Source organism: Scomber scombrus, chromosome 7 (genome assembly GCF_963691925.1).
Source record: "Scomber scombrus chromosome 7, fScoSco1.1, whole genome shotgun sequence".
Taxonomy (NCBI): domain Eukaryota; kingdom Metazoa; phylum Chordata; class Actinopteri; order Scombriformes; family Scombridae; genus Scomber; species Scomber scombrus.
The window spans coordinates 20,338,460-20,360,095 of NC_084976.1; the positions used below are offsets into that span (position 1 = coordinate 20,338,460).

At 42.2% G+C, this 21,636-nt stretch overlaps 1 protein-coding gene across 2 annotated transcripts in view; it reads left to right on the plus strand.

Annotated features, from left to right (window-relative positions):
* si:ch73-22o12.1 (nectin-2) overlaps positions 1-21,636 on the plus strand; it is an 80,055-nt gene that overhangs the window by 34,828 nt on the left and 23,591 nt on the right. Inside the window, exon 7 of one of the 2 annotated variants that reach the window (XM_062421805.1) lies at positions 8,012-13,096. The exons of the other annotated variant lie outside the window; for it this stretch is intronic. Within the exon in view, the coding sequence (XP_062277789.1) occupies positions 8,012-8,586 (575 nt within the window). The 3' untranslated portion in view covers positions 8,587-13,096. Of the gene's footprint in view, positions 1-8,011; positions 13,097-21,636 lie in introns of those variants that run through there. 2 annotated transcript variants of the gene reach the window in all.

Genomic DNA, 21,636 nt, shown 5'->3' on the forward strand with positions numbered 1-21,636 from the left:
GGCTTGTATATGAAAACATTTCTATCCTCTGATCCCATGAACTGGAACCAAGTGCACTTTCATCACACATGCCACACATTCCTGGTATTCTGTGCTCTCATGTCTTCCCCAAGGATGCACCTTGTTCCATCTCACATGTCACATAAACACACAAACACACACACTCACATTCTCTGTGCTGAGGACTGTCTTGGGTGTGCAGTGTAGGGTTAGATGGTCCAGCTGCTCTGTCCGTGGTGTTCTTTCTGTCCTATTATGAATGCATGTCACTTTTTCATTTCGCTTTGCATGTGCTCAATAACACTGTATTATCAAAGTGTCTATGCCTCAGTGGTACCCAAGGTCTGTATCTGCTTTGCACATCAAACGGCATTTGCAAAGTGTTTTTTCACAAGGTTTTTAGTTGTAGTTCATATTATGAGCAGTGCAAATATACAAGATAGTCCTTCTCACAGATATTTAGCTTTTTTTTAATGAGAGCAAGCAGTTCACTCCCTAAAGTCACAATCACAAAAGCTACTGTAGCTCCTCAGTAGTACCCTTGGCCATCGCTAATGACAGAGAAACTAAAGCAAAGCATGTAAGTAATATTCGTTAGAGTCAACGTCTTAAAGATAAGGCTGCAATCACTAATAATGATACATTTGATGCCCAGTGATGCTGTTGACTTTGAAATGAAGTGGATTTTAGTGTTGCCTTGGGTTTAGCTGAGACTAGGCTTGCACTGATACACTATGTCTTTAGTTTGTTGTACCACCTCTGGTCTTGTAGTACGTTCCAGTGAGTTAAACCAGAAGGAGCAGTGCCAGTTAAAGATAGAGTCAGTTATTCTGGAGAAAGATTGTTGATATTTGAACCAAACACTCAAACAAATGCACCTCTCGATTTTGTGTTTCTTTAGACGCTACGCCCCCCCACATTTATGGACACACATTGCCAAGGCAACAATCAAAAGACAATTATGAATATAGAGCAATGCATCAGCTGTAGCATGAATTTTCCGCCTCTCTGCGATCTCCTCACTTCCTCTCAACCTGCATTCAGCATCTCTGTCCACAGAAACAGCTGTCTGTCAGCTGCAGCTCCTGGGCAGCTGAGAGGACAGCGGCCAGATAAACTGCCTGCACCGGGCTCACTGACAGCAGAAATTTATTGAACCAAAACAGTTTGCATGTCGGCTCCACAGGAAGAAAACGACAGCATTTGTATTTATTGATTCATTGATACGGATAATACGTTCAAACCACATATACAGCAGGATATTTGTCTGCTAAAAATGGCCTCCTGCTTAGATTACGCTTTACTGACCGCATCAGAAACTTACTCAGAGTGTAAAAAAAGACGTGGGGGGTCTCTGTGAGACTGTCTCGGATTCAGTGTGGATTGATAAATGTAATAAGCTTGAAGCGTATCTGTTTTGGGAGAAAACACTTTCTGTGTGAATTGGTCACAGCCTCTCTCTCCAGTTTGTCAGCCCTCCCCCACTATTCAACGAGTGCTAGAGATGGGAGACTGTCACGGCATCACAGAGACAACTGCTATGATGATTTCTCCCTGTTTTGTGCACAAGCACAAAAGCCTCCTGCTGCTGTTTGGCTGGAATGGTGTTGTGTGGCTCGCCCCAAGTCACTGTGTGTACATGCCCATTTACAGAGCCAGTGCTGTGTATGAACACTGGATATTTTTTCAGCAGACGTACAGATCAGACAGCTAGCGGACCATGAGGAGATATATGCTGAATTTGGATTAGAATCGCTGACTCTAGCTTTAAGTTGAAGACTAGTCTATACTCCAATTCCTCTGTTCCTCAAAGTTTTAGTTGATCCTATCCACAGGGTTGACTTCTGCATTTTGCCTCATACAAAATACATCCTCCTCTACTCTTCTGCCGCCTGCCTGCACTTAACCGGAAGTTATTTTCTGCTGACATGGGGGAAACCTGGCCCCTAATGGGGGAAAAAGTGCATTTCTCCTGTGGCTACATCTTAAGAGCCATCCAGCTCCATGCCCTCGTTTTCTTTCTTTTCTTTTTTTTTTTGTTCTCTGCTTAGTCTCTCCTTATTTCATTCTTTCTGTCTCAGCCCCCCATCTTTCTCCCAAGTCCCTTGGCTCCTTATGGTGCCACAGCATGCGTCACTGCTCCTCTGGGTCCATTCTGTACTGCTGCATAGTATTGTAACTGCCTTCTGTGGCACAAAGGATGTCACCATCTCCTGCTGTGTATTACAAGCAACAAGCAAGGAAGGTACAAAGATCTATAAAGCAGAGGGAGGAAGATGGAGTTTGCTCCTTTTAGACTAAGAAGCCAGGGAACGTGCAGCAGGATAAATCAGTGCCAGCATACAATCCTCACACTCAGAGAGGAAGAGAGCATGAGGGATGGAGGGAGAGAGCGGATGCTGACGGCATTTAAAACTCCCATGGGAATCTTGTGCCACAGCATCCTATCTCCACTGCTACTGGCCTCCACTATCTCTCGCCATAGTGTGTGTGTGTGTGTGTGTGTGTGTGTGTGTTGTTGTGTGTGGTGTGTGTGTGTGTGTGTGTGTGTGTGTGTGTGTGTGTGTGTGTGTGTGTGTGTGTGTGTGTGTGTGTGTGTGTGTGTGTGTGTGTGTGTGTGTGTGTGTGTGTGTGTGTGTGTGTGTGTGTGTAGCCTCTCAGAGCGATCAGTCACCCTTTGCTGCTTCAGCTCCTGGCTGCTTCTCTCATCGTTCCACCATCCGTTCCTCTCTCACTCTGTCTTTTATCCCACATTTCCACTTCTCTCCAATTCTTCATCCCACTTTCTCCTTCTTTTTTTCTCTCTTCCTATCTCCTCCGTCATTCTTTTCTCTCTGGCTTCCTCCTGTGTTGAACTTCCCACAGGTTTTCCTTGTCCTGTCATCTCCCTCCTCCATCTCATCTTGTTCTCTTGTGGCCGACCACCTTCTCACTCCTTCTCACTCCTCTCTTACTCACTGGCAGAGGAGGAGGAGGATAAGATGTGAGCTAAAATTACCGGCAGTTAAGGGGTAACTGAGGCAGCCAGCAAGTATCAGAGTGAAGGAGGTTTGTAGAAGGCAGAGACGTGAAGATAAGTGTTCAGACAGAAATATTCAGAGTCCTGTATCAGCTGAAGTGAAATTAGAAAGTTGATGATGGTCGAAACAGAGCAAGAAAAAGATGTGGAATGACTCCAGATGGGGATGTGATGCAAACCTGTGGAGGCTAATGTGAATGAGTGTAGACAAACAGGGCTAAGAGGGGGCCGATAGGCGTGAAATGGCCAGCAGCACCTGCTACATAGCAGGTCCCCCACTCCTCTCTCCCCCACAGCTGCATGACACTGACACACACACACATAAAATCTACATGCCAGTGTGTCGTGCGCGGGTGTTTATGTTTGTGTGGGGTGGGTGTCTGCCTGCGCCCTCAGTCTTGTCCTGGGTGCACCTGGAGGCAAAAAGAGGGATGGATGCCCTCTCTTCTCCTTGCCTCTCCTCCTCTCATCTTCGATCCTGCTGCTTAGTCACAACACACATACGTATCGTTCCCTGCTCTCCCCTCCTCTTTTTTTCGATTTATCTCACCCTCGCTATCTCTTTCGCTGCAGGTATTTGCTCTTTTCATCGCATCTCTCATCCTCTCAGTTAGCATATGCTCTCTCCTCATCCTCCTTATCTCTCTCAGGTTGTCTTTCAGCCTCCGCAAGTCTGCCGCTGATCTCCCTGCTCAGAGAAGAGACTTCTGCCCCCAGCGTTCTCTCTCTCTCTCTCTCTCTCTCTCTCTCTCTCTCTCTCTCTCTCTCTCTCTCTCTCTCTCTCTCTCTCTCTCTCTCTCTCTCTCTCTCTCTCTCTCTCCCCCTCTCATGCCATTGCTATTTTCCTCTCTCCAAGCTTAACTCTTAAATACCAGTAGCTCTTCCTTAATCACAGCTTAGTAGTCTCCATCCCTCCATCCATCCCTGCATTCCAGTCTCCTCTCGGGGGGGTTCTTGTGTGGCTAACCCAGATTCTCTCCCATCTTCTATCTTGTTTTTTTCCCCCATCGCTCCTCACAGTGGTGGCTCAGCTGAACCTCAAAAACTTAAATGCCCCCGATTGAATCCTCCACATGGCCTGAAGGGCTCTTCAGTTCAACAGAAAAGAGATTTCCTCTCAATTCCTTGCATTCTTTCCCTTTTTTAAAGTCCTCCAAGGAGACAGTTCAAGGGCAAGGGCCTTGGCCATTTTCCTCAATGAGTTTGAGGGTGCATGTGTGTGTCTGTCTGCATCTGTCTGTGTCTGTCAGTGTTTGTCTCTGGCCATGCGAAAATAGCCAGAGAACAGGTCTGATGGAGCCAAGTCTCCCTCCAGCTTGCTACTGGCCCCCTGCCCACCCCTCATTAGCAAACACTCTCGCATACACACTGCTGTATGCTCACACATACACACACTCCTGTTCAATAACTTATTATGCTGACAGAGAATACTACTAAGCTATGCTGTAGGTGCAGCCTTACCCAACATCAGACCAATGACAACCATAATGGTGTGTATGTTGATGAGTGCGAGTATGTGCGTATATGTCCATGCATGTTTTTGGGAGGCTGCAGTAGAGGTTACTTCCGCTCCATCTCCCTCATTACTTGCGGTCACTTGGAGCTTACGGTCGTGCTGGACGTGACTTCATAAGAGGCATGCTGTTTTTTGGCTTCCAAAGTATGGTGTGCGTGTGTTGGGGCCAGCAGTAGTTACTACAGTTATGCATGTTTGCCTGTTTATTTTTCTTTTCTTTTTTTTCTTCTTTTTTTTACCCCCCTTGTTATACATACAGCATGCATATTGCAGGTTTTCTGCTGGCTCATTCAACAGCATGTGTCAAAAATTCCATTGATGCTTTACTAGGTTGTCTTTAGGTCTGTAGTGGGCCTGTACTGGGAGCCTGGGGTGGTTCTTTTACATCTCTGTCTTGAATCTTTTAAGTGTTGTCTCCAGAAGGGTAGAATAAAACATGAATCATCATCCACAAAAGGATTTGCCAGCATAGACTTTGAGAGAGACACTTGAGCGACGCATTAAAAATAATTGGATGAGTGGAATTTAGGGAGAATTTGCATTTAAATTTTAGTGTAATTCCCTTTGATGTGACTGCAATATGTGGCAGTATCCGCTCCCAAGTTTTTTTCAGAGATTGTTGCCACGTAGCATGTGCCGGAGCTCCATGGAGCCCGAGGTGATAATGCATTTCTTGTGTTCCTGTTTCAAGTGGACACTGAGGGCTAGCTCTCACTCTCGTGTGTGTGAACAGGAATGTTTAGCACTGCTAGGGGGAGAATAGCTGGGGAGAGAAAGACGGTGTGCTTGGGGAGGAAAATATACCCATATGAAGTTATTATTTTTTCCCCCTCTGCATATGTTGAAAGTGAAACATAGTGGAGGAAAGAATAAGAAATGAGATGAGAAAAGAAAGGAGAAGTACTATGACATATGACAGAAATACAAACGTAAAATTGTAGAAATGGCATGGAAAATTGCTTTGGAGGACATTGGACAAGTGTATGCAGGAGACAGCTACTGAAGTTGAGGCAGAGATGGAGAAAATGGCTAGTGGAGGAGAGGAGAGGCAGAAGAGAAGTTGGAGAGAAGAGTGAAGCACAGGTGTAGACAGCAGTAGTATAACCACTTTCTTTCTTGACAAGAATCAGTGTTACAAGAGTAATTCTGTCAGCTCTCTGTACACTTAACAAGAGGGGCTGGCTTCTGTTGGATTTCAAATGAGAATGACAATAAGAATAGGGATGATTTGCTACTTTCAAATTTAGGCAGGGATTTTCGCAGCAGCGTCTACTGGTTAATCCTCTGCAGCGGCTGTGGAAGGTGCAGAGTGTGGAAAGGAAAGCTAGAGCAACAGCTTTAGCTATGGGTTCTTGATCACTTTCAACCAGAGCCTAAAATTAAAAACTCATTTCATTTTTTCAGAGAGTTATTTGGTTTCATTGTGTAGTTTATTAAGTGGGAGCCTTCTTTAGAGACTACATGATAATAACATGATACCTTCCTTGTTATTGCATTTGGGGCATTGAAACGTGTACAAAATTACCCAAACTAGATGAAGAATTACCTTAACTGAATGTTTAAAGAATACATGTACTCAAAATATACAATAAGCCCCAAACTTTAATGCATTGATTTCTGTAAAAGTGGAAATTAAAGACATTTAGGGGTTAATTTCCACTACTACTCAACATATGCTTATTCCTGTAAGCTCTACAGATGGCATGTTGTTGCACAAACATCATCTTAGGGAATAATGTCATATCCGTCTCGGGTGCTCCTCCTCTCTACTCAATACAATTATTATGTTGCCTTGTTTCCTTGTAACATAACCCATGTCATTTGGAGGACATTTTAATTCAAGTGCTTCACAGTACAGTGAATGTAGACAACATGGGAGGAGTCGACTCTCATATTCCCTGCCCACTGAGTTATAGATGATGACCACATAGGGAAGATGGTCATAGGGTCTGCCTGTGGGGAGTTGTCAGAGTCCCAGAAAGCACTTAGAGACCTGAACTCTTGGCCTTGAAAAGCCTGTGCGAAGCAGTAGCACTGTTTTTTCAATGGGGTTTCAAGTAACTCACTGGTAGTGACTTAACTAGACCTGGTATCAAATCTCAATAGTTAGTAGTATCAAAATCTGGAATTGAGTGCTCTTTCAGATTGTTGGCCTCATTTGCTTATTTTTCTATCAGATATTTTCTGATTAAAATCAGAATTTGTTTGTGAATGTTTGCATTCCTCAAGATAAGGAGTCAAAAATATATAATTTATCTTCTGTATTGCGGGCTCATGTAGTGTGCATTTTCAAACAATACCCAGCCTTCGAAAGCAGTTGTATCTTTTGGTGTACAAGCTTAAGTTGCACTGCTATCACTGCAGAGGGATGTTGGGGAAGAGTGTGAGTTCAGAGAGAGAGCAGTATATGGTTGAAAAGTCACATGGGCCACCTTTACAACCCTGATTTAGATACCACTGCTTCTCCCTAGAGTTTTCATGCAAACAGAACTACTGTGTATTGAATGGCAGAGTAGTAGTTTTTCTTCTATCCTCCTTTACCCCATTGGCACTCTACAAAAGGCTTCATCTGTTTTGATATAAACTTAAAATGGCTTCTTTTAATGTGTATGTGCATGCAAAATGGCAGTCGTGACTTAACCAGTAGTGCTGGAGTAAAAATGGACATGCGTACAGAACCGACAAGCACTCAAGCAGTGCCTGTGGTTTTCAGAAGTGGAGAGGGGTGCCAATCTGTCCCCTGCTCCACGTTCATGGCTTCCAGGAGGAGTTGTCATTCCGCTGTGTCACTTTGTCACTCACTCACTGCGCCAACTCTTCCTCCGCCTCCTCTTCTTCCTCTAATTCCCACCCCCTCAACTCTTCCATCCATCATTATGCTTCCCTGCATGGCCTCCACCTGTTCTGCCACACAAACGCCATTCGCCGCTCCTTAAGAAAGAGTGTGTGTTGCTTGCACTTTCCTCCCCCCCCCTCTCTCCCCTCCTGCCTTGCCTTGTGATTTGTGGTGAGCAGTGAGAGCCTTGGACAGACCCTGGCCGTTGAAGGGCAACACAGGCGGAAAACGAGGCTGAGACGTTGTTGTGACGTGGCTGTGGGAATGGGGACAGGAGCAGCTCTGAGGGAGAGGAGGAAATGTCAGTGTAGCAACAAGCTCAGCACATGAACAAAACACACACACACACACACACACTTTACTGTACTGACACCTCAGCACTTTTACACACTTGACTGAAAACAGTTCAAACCATCCCACTGAACATCATCCAATCCCGGCGTTCTTTCTGTGTTCCTCTTCCCTTTTTTTCCGTTTCCTTCGTCATTGTCCTTTCCTGCTTCTCCTTTTTTTATGCTGTCTCTAATTGTTCCTCTTTTCCCTCTCTGCACATTTCACACTGGTTCTCTTTTTTCCCCTTTCTCAACCATATTCCTTTCTTCCCTTTTCTCTCCCTCCCTGCCTTTCCTACCTCCTACAGAGCCCTCAGTGAACCCATCCAATGCCGGCGTGGTGGCGGGGGCTGTGATTGGCTCCCTGCTGGCCCTCCTTTTGGTCGCCGCTCTCATCGCCGTGCTTGTCACCCGTAGCCGAAGGCAACAGCAGGGTTACCGAGGCAATGGCGGCAGTGACATGAAGACACGCATATTTGGTGGCGGCAAGAAGGCTAGCAAGAACGGCACAGGTGGAGGCGCAGGCAGCGGTGGCGTTGGAGGCGGTAACAACAACGGCCCCATCTATGTTTACAACGAGAGTTCCCCCCACCAGGGCCTTGGCGAGAAAAACAACCACCACCAGCCACTCACCATTGGGGGCGTAGCCACTACACCCACTGCCCAAGACATCCTGCTAAGCAATGACCTGGATGACGCAGAGAGGAGGAAGTTTGATGAGCTTGAGGAAGACGAGAGGTATGACCACTTCACCGGAGGCGCCCCCATCCTTCAGCTTCGCCCACCTCATGATCAGGACGATATTATTGGAGATTACATGGATGATGACATGGAGTCCCAGCGGGATGGCTCTGTCATCTCACGGACTGCTGTCTACGTATAGAACAGGAGGAGAAGAAAAGAGGAGGAGAAAAAGGAGGGATGGAGGATTCCTCTTGAGGATTTTGTGGCTTCAGGGTCTCATTCCTGCTTGATAGAAAAGAGAAAATAATACCACTTTTATTTTTGAAAATTGATTTTAAATATAGCCTATTATTAATCACAGTGCAGCCCCGGAATGGACTGAATGAACAGGAGAGTGTGGTGGGATAATCTGAAAGGAGCGTCGCTGTTATCTGGTCCCTTAAAACTGAAAATCAAACAGAGAAGAAACAACCTGTCTCCCACTGCTTCTGCTCATGCTACTGCTATCACTGGGACCCTGACAAGGACTCCTGACAGACAGACAGACTAAAAGAGAGAAACTATGTAGTATGGGAGGAGGATAATGGCATCATGATACAAGCTTTGCTGTAGAGGCTGCATCTCACTTGCATATTCACTCTTATCTTCACCAGAACAGTAGAAGTGGAAGGGGTTGTCAAGCAGTTATGTGCTGCCTGCTATTCTCAGTCCTCCTATGGGAAACCTTTGTTTTGGTAATGCATTGTGGTGTGACAGCTGGATAGGTGGTTAGTAGCTAGTGATGGGCTGGGGGGGAGAAACATTTGAAGGTAAAGACAGTAACCATCAGGTGATTTGCAGAAGGAAACTTTGTATTTGCTCATGTCTGCCTCACCAGGTACACTGGTGAGTTCTCTTTTACACTCTCTGCCTTCCTCTCAAACAAAAATCTACTCTGCAAACTATCGCTGACAGCAGACACTGTTGAATTTACTAAAAATTAAAGAAAAGAACAATAGGTCCTTATGTGCTACACAAATACAAGAGCAGCTGAATTTAACAAAGTAAGTTTGCAGAGCTGGAGTTTGAACCAAGTTCTTAACAAGGTATTCATGCAAACTTTTGTACTATGCCTGGAGGTAAAAGACGGTAAACAAGAGACGAGGGAATGAGGTGTAGCCGATCTGACAGGGTCAAAGGATCGGGAGAGGGATGCAGGAGGACTAGAAGGGAGCACGTCTCTTCCTTTCTCTTCCTCCTCATCTCCGTCTCTTCAGAGCGCTCCTGACAGGAGGAGCTTGATTGGTAATGAGCCGTGAAGTCGCTCGCTTAGCCGGGACCAACAGATTGCCACCACTTATCGTTTATGACGTGGCGATTCCTCCCCCCTCCCATATCTATCTCTCTATCATCCCTCCGCCTCTCTCCCTCTCTCTCCATCCCTCTCTCCATCCCTCTCTCCCAGTGTTTATGGGGAGTTTATGATTTATCCAGGGCAGTGTCGGGGTCAGGGCTACGGAGAGCGGGAGAGTATTTTACTGCTCCTGATGTGTCAAACGCCCCACTTACTCTATTCCTGCCCGGTCTTGCTCTGACATACCAGGACTGACTAATCCACCTGGAGTGGCCATGTTCACTCCACTGCACTGACAGTGTCTTCACTTGTGCATTACTGCCTCCTCCTATATTTTAATAAATGACCGGATGTAACAGAACCTCACCTCTAAAGTACGACAGTATTAGTTTAGATAGATTTTCAATGAGATCGTGTAATATTTCTTTCCATTAGCGGATGTTGTTAAAGGTAGTGAATTGATCGGGAGACATAAAAGGTTGTGTCCACAGTGAAGCTATGGGAGTCATATTGACTAACAGGCAACAAGCAATGAAACGGCCCTTTATGATGCAGCTTCAGGGGTTATTGTCTCCTGACTGTTAATTTATCCTTCTAACGAGCCACCGGAGGCCCGCTCAGGCGAACATTACTCCGTGGCTACTGTACACTCTGTCTTTGAGGCTTAGTGTGTACATTTGCATGAGTCACTGTGTCTATGTAGCCACTGGATGACTGTGACGGACAATCTTTGGGAGAAGCCCTGCTGTAGCTCCTCTAATCATGCTTTTTCCTGGCCCTCTAATCAACTCCCTTTTGACCCGCTGGGAATCTGGTGAGTGCGGTCTCGGTGACTGTACCTACCTCCCGTAAGAGCCAGCTGAGATCTGGGTTGCAGCTTGCTGCAGGTCATGAGGTCAAACACTGGGTGACCCATTGCCAAGGGCAAGGATGACTGTACTTGGAATGTATCTTTTCTTATCATGGTTGTTTTAACCTTGAACTATGGATATGTTCTGTACAGACAAACACTCATATACAGATCTCCATATACGTAGGGTAGAGGCAGTCATTGCTTGCCATTGTGTTGGCTGTAAACCTTCAGGCAAAGAGAGAGAACAGGAGAGAAACAGAAGAGGCAGATGACAAAAAAGACCGGGTTCAGTGTTTGAGCACCATCTGGCATATTGTGAGCCAGTGTGTTCAATAGGGTTATCGTCTAATGGCCTTAGTTTATACATAAATGCAACTCTTGTCAACCTGGGGTACAGTAAATTTACAAAACACAGTTGATTTGTCACAACCACTCAACATAAAAATGTATAACTTATTTTTGCACTTGTGTGTGTGTGTGTGTGTGTGTGTCACCGCTACAAAGAGGAAAAATTAGTGTAATTTGTGGTTTTTTGGGGTCAAAATAGTGACAAGGACAAGGGACAAACTGTTCTGTACTGTATGTACATTTTGGTGTGAGGTATCTGTGTACTATATATGTAAGCATCTTTATTTTCTTGTGAAAATGTGGATATTTATGAAAATGTAAATATCAGATCGACGAAGCCAGTGTTACCAGTGTTGTGGAACTAAACAGAAGAAGGCGTTCTGTATTGGTTAAGCATAAAGTTCAGATGTCTCAGAGGGCATTGAGAATGTAATTTTTAATCTAATGAATACCTCGGTTGTTTGGGTTTTTGTTCAAGTTAGCATTGCCTGCATTTCCACACAATAAGCACATACATTTTTTGCACAATTGGCTCTTCTTCTCCACTCTGCACAATACAAAAATACACACAATACTCATAAATACTCATCATTTATCATGTAGACCGTAACCTCACAAGTCTGTGATGCATCTGAGTCAGCTCTGTGTGTGCGCTTGTGTCAGTGTGTATTTTAAGTGATGCTCGGGGGCTTCGGGACATCTTTCACTGCCATTGGGGTTGTAACCCGAGTAGCCTCCATTTTGACACCATGGAAAACTGGCAAACTGAAGATATTGTGCACGTTGAAGACACACTTATACTCGTGTACACACACACACACACACATATATATGTATATATATATATATATATATATATATATATATATATATATATGTATGCACACACACACGCACAATGCAGAGAAACATTCGCCCACACACAAACACCCCTCAGTCACTCTCATTATGCTCACTCCCACAGTCAAACTGTGCAGAAGACACCTCATACCTGACAACTCTGCCACCTCCTGACATAAGCCCACACAAATATGCTCGCATAGCTGCACACAAAAAACACACGCACGAAAACACTTCTTCTTTCTCCTCTTCTTGCTCAGTGGCTCTGTCAGGACATGTACTGTGTCCTGCTATCGTGGAGCGAGCCGCAACATGATGCGTCCCCTGCTCCACTGCTTTCCATCCCACAAATAGTCCGACCTGTTCCCGAATCAGTGACCATGTAGAACAGAGGCAACTACACATCCAGGGACACACACCTTTCACCTAGTGTCAAAGGAACAGGCTTTTTAGGATACTGTTTGTCCATTTCACTTTTGTTCTACACGTGAAATATAACTTTCATGAAATGCCACCGCACTGACCTCCTCCCCCTCCCAGATCCCTTCAAATGCTTTTAGAGAATCACAACTTCCTACTCATCTCCAAAATGCTGTTTTTTTCGACTTCTCTCACTTCAGCCACCTACGCCACCATACCGCCTCCACAGATACACACACGGTCGCCACCCACCACAACACCCAAGTAAGGCTTGTCAGACAAAATTCTTTTAGAGAAATCTAAGATCCTGGCCCAGGTTTAGCACAAGGTTAGGTCAAAATCCGCAATATTGTTTTTTCTTTTTCCAGAAAGCCACATACTGTTGCTATTTCTTCAGCTCCAAACATCTGATGACTAATCAAAGCCTTAACATCTCCCATCTCACTCGCATAAAAGGGGAAAAAAAGAAAAAAACGTTCCCTTGTACATAGTATAAATATATAAATATGTAGCAGAGAAAAAGAATTACTAATTTATGGTGTCACGTTTGTGTATTTCTCAGTGACAACAAGCATGAAGGATTTATTTTCTCCTCTTACAATTGCTCCTCTTTTCTGTTATTTTGCAGTGCTTTATAATTTATGTTTTCTGAGTGCTTTATTCTTGACTGCTGCGCTGTGATTGCTGCCAAAACTGGCAAATGTGCTTCTTCTATACAAATTAACTGTACACACAACAAAACCCCAAAATGTGGTTTTTTTGACTGCTCTGTGTAAGTTTTTCTTTTACTTTTTTGTATTTTTTAATTTTAAACTTATTTTGGTCTTTGAAAAGAAAAACTGAATTAGAATTGTCGTCACCATTTTGTCATGTCTTTATATTTTTTCGTATTTGTTGCTATTAAAGACTTCTTGATTTTTGAAATGTTCTTGCGTTTGCCGTGTGTGGTGTCTGTTTCTCCTTTTTCTTCCCTCTCTCATGACACTTGAGGTTAGCTGAATGACTGAGGAACCAGACTGAATACAAGCGCCAGTCATTGATTCTCACTGATTAGATTTATAGATTAATTGATCAGGATATGAAGTGGCCTCTCTGTCTCTTGTCACCCATCCTTCACACTCCAGACACACCACCCTCTTGGTTTTTTTCACTCTCATTTCCTGGTCTCGTTTCAGTTTAGATATATCTATGTTTGTGTGTCAACAAAGGTGTGATAACAGGCTTATGGGAAACTGAGCACAGGAAAAGGAGAAGCCATTTTGTGGATTACAATGGTCCTGTACTCAAATCTCCACCTCCGTCCAGGCTCTCTGATTTGTATATGTGTTGGGTGAAATAAACTTGCTGCCTTGGAAACAGGTATGTGGGAGATTTCTGTAGTTGTTTAACAGGCACATTTTTCTATCATGTTTTTCACCTGAGCATGTGGATAATGAAGAATGAGGATACAAAGCGCACATGCACTCTTATTCAAAACGGTAGGGAAGCAACACCTCCTGGGCAAATACTGTACGTACACACACAGAGAAAATGATAGAGTTGAGGAATGTGGTGTTGAAGGTTCAGTGGTTTTCCTGCAGGGAGGCAGTTTGTGTTTTCAGTTGGGGAATGTGCAGGCCAAGCTGAAACTCTGAATGGAGCGCCTCTCAAAGGCTGCATTGTTTGAACTCTGACTAAACCAAACTGGTTTGGTCAAATTTTAACAGAAGATCAAGTAGAGGGTTATCCCACTGTGTACATGTCTGTGTGTGAATGTGCTGGCATGTAGTTGCTTGTGTGTGCTCATTGCTCTGTGCATGTGCACCTGCTTAATTTGGTTTATATACAAAAACTCCTGTGTCCCCACCAAACGATACAATGAAGTTCTACTGTTAATGTCTCCCCACAATGTTGACAGTTGGTTTATGGCGGTTATGGCAGCGTGTCATCAATGTTTGCCTGATGCTTTGATGCCGTCATGTTTCTGTGTGTCATCCTGGCTCCTTGTCACAGTTCATTTTTGTTGCAGGCTTCTTCTGTCAATGCACAGCTATTTACTGTGGGTCCAGCCCACCATCTGGCCTCTCTAATTGCTTTGGATTTGAGGCTGGTGAGATAGAGAGCACTTACACACACAGACACACTCTGACTCCTTTGGTTTTCTAGCTGAATGTAAAAGACTCGATCACAGCATAGAGGCTTTTAAGCTGCAGCTCGGAATAAAAGCTCCATGCCACACTTGCATTTTTGTCTATGTTTGTCACAGGAAAAGGTACGCATCTCATGTGAAAGCAGTGACCCCGTAACGCAGAACCTGGCCTATTTGAGCTCAGAGCAAATAACCTGGATCTGAAGCCAAAGTGACAGCAGCTACGCCAAGCACTACCACTGTGTTCAACATTAGCTTACAGTGATGAGACATGGTGCAGTGCCCTTCGGCAATCCAGCTAGCTGGTAGTGGTCCTGTTTATACACGTTTTGTCTGTTGTGTGTGTGTGTGTGTGTGTGTGTGTGTGTGTGTGTGTGTGTGTGTGTGTGTGTGTTGTGTGTGTGTGTGTGTGTGTGTGCATGTTGTTGTGTGTATTAGATAGAGACTGAGTATGTGAGTGGTCATACACCCTGCTAAAGAAGTTTGTTTATGTGTTTAGGCACCCATTGAGTGGTTTGCTGTAGAGCCTCGACCGATATATTGGTCAGCCAATATTAGCCTATCAAAGATACATCAGTATCAGTGTATATATTGTCTGTATATATATATAATATTATATTATTATTATTATTATTATTATTATTACTTCTTTTTTTAAAGTTATATAGGCATCCCTTTTCTTAATTCAAGTTTAACATATATGGTTTTTTTTATTGTTAATTATTAAATTCCCAGTTTACTGTTTCAGTCACATGTCATTTAAAAATGTTTTATAAACACATTTGAGGACCATTGTTTATGTATATATCCTGTATATAGTTAAGATTATAACGAATATGTTAATATCAAGATTTTTTTGTACTCCCTGACATTGGCCTCAAAAATCCAGTATTGGACAGGCTCCAGTTTGCTGGGTTGCAGACAGATTTGATTTCCACAGGATGTTTGTGTGTTGCAGTTTTTATGGACTTGATGTTATCAGATTGTCTGGTGTGTGGAGAGAGCGAGAGAGCGAGAGAGAGCGAGAGAGAGCGAGAGAGAGAGAGAGAGAGAGAGAGAGAGATGAGAGAGAGAGAGAGTGAGAGAGAGAGATGAGAGAGAGAGAGGAGAGGAGAGAGAGAGGAGAGAGAGAGAGAGAGAGAGAGAGAGAGAGAGAGAGAGAGAGAGAGAGAGAGAGAGCGAGAGAGGAGAGAGGAGAGAGAGAGAAGAGAGAGAGAGAGAGAGAGAGAGAGAGAGGAGAGAGGAGAAGAGAGAGAGAGAGAGAGAGAGGAGAGAGAGAGAGAGAGAGAGAGAGAGAGAGAGAGAGATGAGAGAGAGAGAGAGAGAGAGAGAGATTGAACATCTGATGTTGTGTGTCTGTGCACACAGACCCACTTTGGTCTCTCTGCTGATAACTGCTAACACAATGCTCTTCATTTACCTCTCACCCCCTGGCTCCTGACTAATAAATCCAGAGTGAGTGATGAGTGGCCAGGCCTGTTGCATGGATGTCTGAGTGATGGATGTGGTGACCTGGGCCTTCACAGGGATTAAATCAAGTGTCTGCTTCTGACCTCAATTATGAAAGTACGTTCTGCATATTTTTATTGGCTTTAAAGAGACTCCCTTTCTCTTACTTGCCTGTAGTGAATCATCAGTGTCTGACTTACTGTTAGTGGATTATTTGTATCAAACACTGCATCTTTTCAATTGACAGTGTTTGACTCCGTACGACAACACATTCGTTTTGAAATAACACCATAGATATGAGGTTGAAGTGCTGACTGGGGGAGTTCACATTCATTTTCTTCACCAGCCAAGTCAGTCATCAGACCTTGTCCAACTAAGCATCTGTTTCTTTTGCCGAGGACAAGACTGAAAGAGAAAAGCCCTTGACGCAAGCAAAGCAAACTGTACAGAAGATGGCTGCAGCACAGGTCTGGCAGAGCATCACAAGGCGTCGTAGACTGTAGACACATAATGATTTCAATCTTTCTCTCCCTTACATACCGCATAAAAATCTCTACAGTCGATTAATTACTCATCTGATGTGGGTGTAAGCACAATGGAATTAAAGATGTCACTCAACACTTTAACCTTTTATAGTCATTGCACATCTAAAGTCTAAACATAGAAAAATGTGTCACAGTCATTGTCATATACAGTCAATTGTCATAACACTTTCAGACTACTGTTTCTCTTACTGCTGATATCGCTCACTTCTACACTGTCGTTGTATTAAAACAAAGTGAAAAAAAATTTGTTTTAAAAAAGTGGAGTCCGTAATTTCACACTGTCTGAGTCAGTTTGTGAAAAATTGGGCTTGTTGACAATTCGGTCAGTTTGTAAAGGACCAATTTGTTTTCTGACCACGGTGGTTTGAGAATCCTAAATTGGGTTTTGGATACTTTTCAGTGGCACGGATGCATGTAACACATTTGTTTGGATAAGGATCTTTGGGGTATCTACTGTATAATCTACTGCCGCCTCTTCATGTAGTTACATTTGTGGAGTTTGTTTTGCGTGGATTCTATGAAGGCAGTAGCTTTAGGCAACAGCCACACATCCACTATTTACTCTGGAGACTGGGATTACCATAATACCTGCGGTGTATATCAAATGCAAAATGGTAGTAATAGTTCTTTCTGCACCTTAATATATACAAGTGAGACTAAACAAGAGTCTATCCTGGAAGTTTTGTCTGTGCTCAGGCTCAGCGGTAGTTTGAGCTACATGCTGACATCAGCAAGTTAACATATTCGCAATGACAGTGATGCACATTGCATTTTGATGTTTAGCAGGTATAATGTTTATCATGTCATCCAACTGTATCCCTAGCATGGCCAAAAAACTGTGCCAAAGAATGATTGGCTGGCTTGAAGCGAAGAGGATTTAAAATTATTTGTAGGGGTAGAAGTATTTCTTCTATCAAGGTGTTATCATGTTGACAAGGTGAACGTAGCATGTAGAGGAAGTTGCATTTGTAAATGATCGCAGGAAATTGGAAATCATATCATTCCTCTTCCTCAAGCGTTAAGCGATAACATGAGATCTTCTGGCTTCTGGTCATTCAGCTTTGTTTAGGTGTGTGTTAGCTGCACACACAACTCACACGCCATACACACACACACACACACACACACACACACACACACACCACACACACACACTAATAAATACACAGGCAGGCAGACAGGGGGAAGTGGATGCTCCTGTTTCCCTGGAGGCCCCCTGAGCGTTTTACTCTTCCTGTCCCCGTGCTGACAGGGCTAGAGGTAACAGGGTGGTTGCCGTTGCAGTGTTGGGGGCGATGAGGCACGTCTCCTTGGGGTAGCACATGCTTGGCCAACTGCTGGGAGGGCAGAGAAGGGCAGGGACGAGAGGAGGAGAGAGGTTTGCATGGGAGGCAGGGCAAAAAAGGGCATAATGGTGTGAAGAGAGTTAGAGATAGAGGAATTCAGGAGTGGTGAGATCTGAAAGTCTTCTGTATCGGCAAAAGCCACAGAGAGCGAGCCAGTATATAAAATTTAAACAGTGCCTACTGCAAGATTGAATAAAAGGAAAGAAGAGAAGAAAGGAGGAGTCACTGAGTTGCGAATGACAGAGTTAGCAAAAGGGTAAAATGGAGAACAGAGGAAGGGAGGAGAGGCCTGATTAAAGACAGCGGAGACGGCTGAGTGAAGGGAGGAGATGATGAGGGCTGAGTTTTGCAGCTGTGTTGATTTAGCTTCTTACTGATCAGATTGTGTGTGTGTGTGTGTGTGTGTGTGTGTGTGTGTGTGTGTGTGTGTGTGTGTGTGTGTGTGTGTGTGTGTGTGTGTGTGTGTGTGTGTGTGTGTGTGTGTGTTGTGTGTGTGTGTGTGTTTGTGTGTGTGTGTGTGTGTGTGGTGTGTGTGTGTGTGTGTGGTGTGTGTGTGTGTGTGTGTGTGTGTGTGAGAAAATCTTTGACATCTTCAGAACGCCGCTGAGCTTGACACACCTGCACAAAACCCGACTATCACCAGATGAAAGATGCATGTGAGTGTGCACGTGTGTTTTTGAGTTAAATAAGCCCCAAAAGGTCTTCATGCTGTGACTTACCTGGAACAAATCCTGTTCTAGAAAATAAAAAAACAAAACAAAGAACATTATGTGAATGCAGTATGACCACCAGGGAGCGTAGCTTTGAGCAAAGTGTGCATGTGTGTACATGCGTGTGTATGTGCGTGACTGTGTGGGTATGAATAAAAGAGATTTATATCAGGGAAAAAATGGTTTGTTGCTGCTCCTAAGAATAGATTCTGTGACGAAAATGATTTTGATGGGGTGTGTGTGGTGTGTGTGTGTGTGTGTGTGTGTGTGTGTGTGTGTGTGTGTGTGTGTGTGTGTGTGTGTGTGTGTGTGTGTGTGTGTGTGTGTGTGTGTGTGTGTGTGTGTGTGTGTGTGTGTGTGATTTTATGTGTATTTGCCCTGGAGTGCTTTGCAGATCAAATGCACTTGCTGTTTAATTCACCATCTCAACAGGCAGCTCTTACAAAGTACATGCACGCACTGGCACATGCACATCTGCATACACTCAGATAAAAAAAACATACAGAATGAAAGATGAATATGGAGATAAAAATGAAATAAGTCGACAAATATTTGGTCTAATGGGACTGTAGATATTCTTCTGGGGATTTCCAAGTCCGTAGTAAATTGTGGATGATTGTGTTTATGTTCATTTGTGCATATAAGTGCTGTGCAAATGTTTTGCCTGCCTGAACAGTGCAGAATGTGCTTGCAAATGTATGTTTTTTTTTCCCGGTATAGCAAATGTTTCCTTAATGCTGTTGAACAGCTAATGTTTATTAATACTGTGTGTGTTTTCCTCACTAGATGTTGTGAAATCACATCAGAATGTCCATTATATCATAACCCAGACTATTACAATTAATTGGTCTTGTGCAGTCACTCCCATTATGTATGTATTGAGGGGTGAAATAGCTGAAATCAGATTCATAATATTAATAAGAGTATTTTCTGATGTTGGTACGTATATACAAAATATACGTATAAGGAAAATTAATATGTTTAATATGTTGAACTATTTTTTTGCTGTTTTGCAAGACAAAACTACTTTTGTCACAAAGTTTGTTAGCAAAATTTTAATAAGATAGAACTTAATTCATCCTGCATGAAATTTCTGGCACTCCATATGCAGAGTCAAGAAACTCTCTTCTTCTTAATCACCCATGTGACTAAGAAGAACCTAATCAAGCCCCCTTCTGTACTTCACCAGCACGTGAACACACACCACACACACACACACACACACACAACACACACACACACACACACACACACACATACATACATACATACATACATACATACATACATACATACATACATACATACATACATACATACATACATACATACATACATACATACATACATACATACATACATACATACATACATTCATACATACATTCTCTCTCTCTCTCTCTCCTCTCCTCTCTCTCTCTCTCTCTCTCTCATATATTTTATATATATATATTTATATATGTGTGTATGGCAAAACAAGAATAACAATAGAATTAAAATAAACAATAAACTTAAACAAACAAACTCAATAAACACATTTTTCATCAACAACAACACAAAAAACACAAAAGGAGTACAAAGAAATGTAAACTCTTATTTATTCCTGCCCCTTTCTCAACTACTCATCCATAAACTCATACATCCAATTTATAAACAGCTATCCCACTTCTGTGTACAACTCAAATATCCACCTGATGTTAATAAAGTTAAACAGTTAACACAACTCTTCAGCATACTTATACCTCTTTAAAAATCTTATTGAACTGATCTATGTTTGTACTTTGTTTTAGCTCCATATCCAGACCTATGTGAGATATTGGAGATATCAAAGTGTGAACCTGAAGGCGAGGTCTGAACTTCTAGGTGCAGTGGGTGGGTGCTATCAGACAGGATGGAATCTCGTTTCTTTAAGAACTGTTTTTTTTTTTTTTTTTTTTTTTTTACATAAATCAGACTTTTCTGTTGAGGGCCTGTGATATAGCTACAGACCTCTATCACCTTTGTTTTCTGTTTTAGTTTGAGAGAAGCATACCAACAGATTAAACAAAAAGTAAAAATCGACTCAATAAAAGATCTCTCAAACAAAGCCATCAAGGGCCTGTCAGCATCGAACTTAGAGCCAGCTTCCTAAGACTGAAAAGGCGCAGCTGGCTTTTTAAAAAATGTTTTTACACATCATACAATCAAAGCTCGAATATTATGAGTTATAATACTCAGGTATAACTCAATCAATTTTAGTGTTGATAGTGTTAGAGTGATGACATCTAAAATTATTACACATATTGTAACACATTGTCACATTTAATTACAAAAAAGGTTTCTTGTCATCATCTTAAAAAATCTGTCACAGGACCATGAGACATTTTCTGCATGTCATCTGCAAACTTAACAATGTGATAGATATCATATATATATATATATATATATATATATATATATATGATATCTATCACATTGTTAAGTTTGCAGATGACATATATGACATATATATATATATATATATATATATATATGATATCTATCATATCTATATATATATATATATATATATATATATATATATATATATATATATATATATGGGTTTTTGTATATTATTTCATTATTTAGTGTATATATATATATATATATATATATATATATATATATATATATATATATATATATATATATATATATATATATATATATATATATTATAATACTCATCCTAGTACTGTAGGACTAGTAATATGAGTTATAGTAACATATCTAATATAGTAACATATATCATTACTTATTGCATTATATTACATAACAATACTGTATTACTGCTTTATTGTGATTATATTATATGAAATCATAGTATTCTCTTCCATTTCTATTATATATTTCGTAGCATTGTAGTGTCACTGAATGGTGTGTATTTCATGTTTGTTGAATATATATACTGTATAACACCATATATTATACTTAAATATATAATGATGTATATTTTATTATTATTTTTGTTTTAAGTGTGAGCTATCGTAACAATGAATAAACTGTACTGTCTATTTTACCATGTTACAATTTAATGAAAATAACAGTAAAATTTCCCATCTTCACAGTACAATAGTTTGTTAATGTGAAAAAACAAATTTTGTGAAATGCCATTAAGGTTCCACCAAATGTCGCTAAATGATAATATTGAATCCTCATCCAGCTGTATGGGCCTTTATGGGTTTTCCTGCTTCTGTTGGTACGTACAGTTTGGTGTAGTGATGGAGTAGACTGGACTGTGTGCCTTCATCAGCAG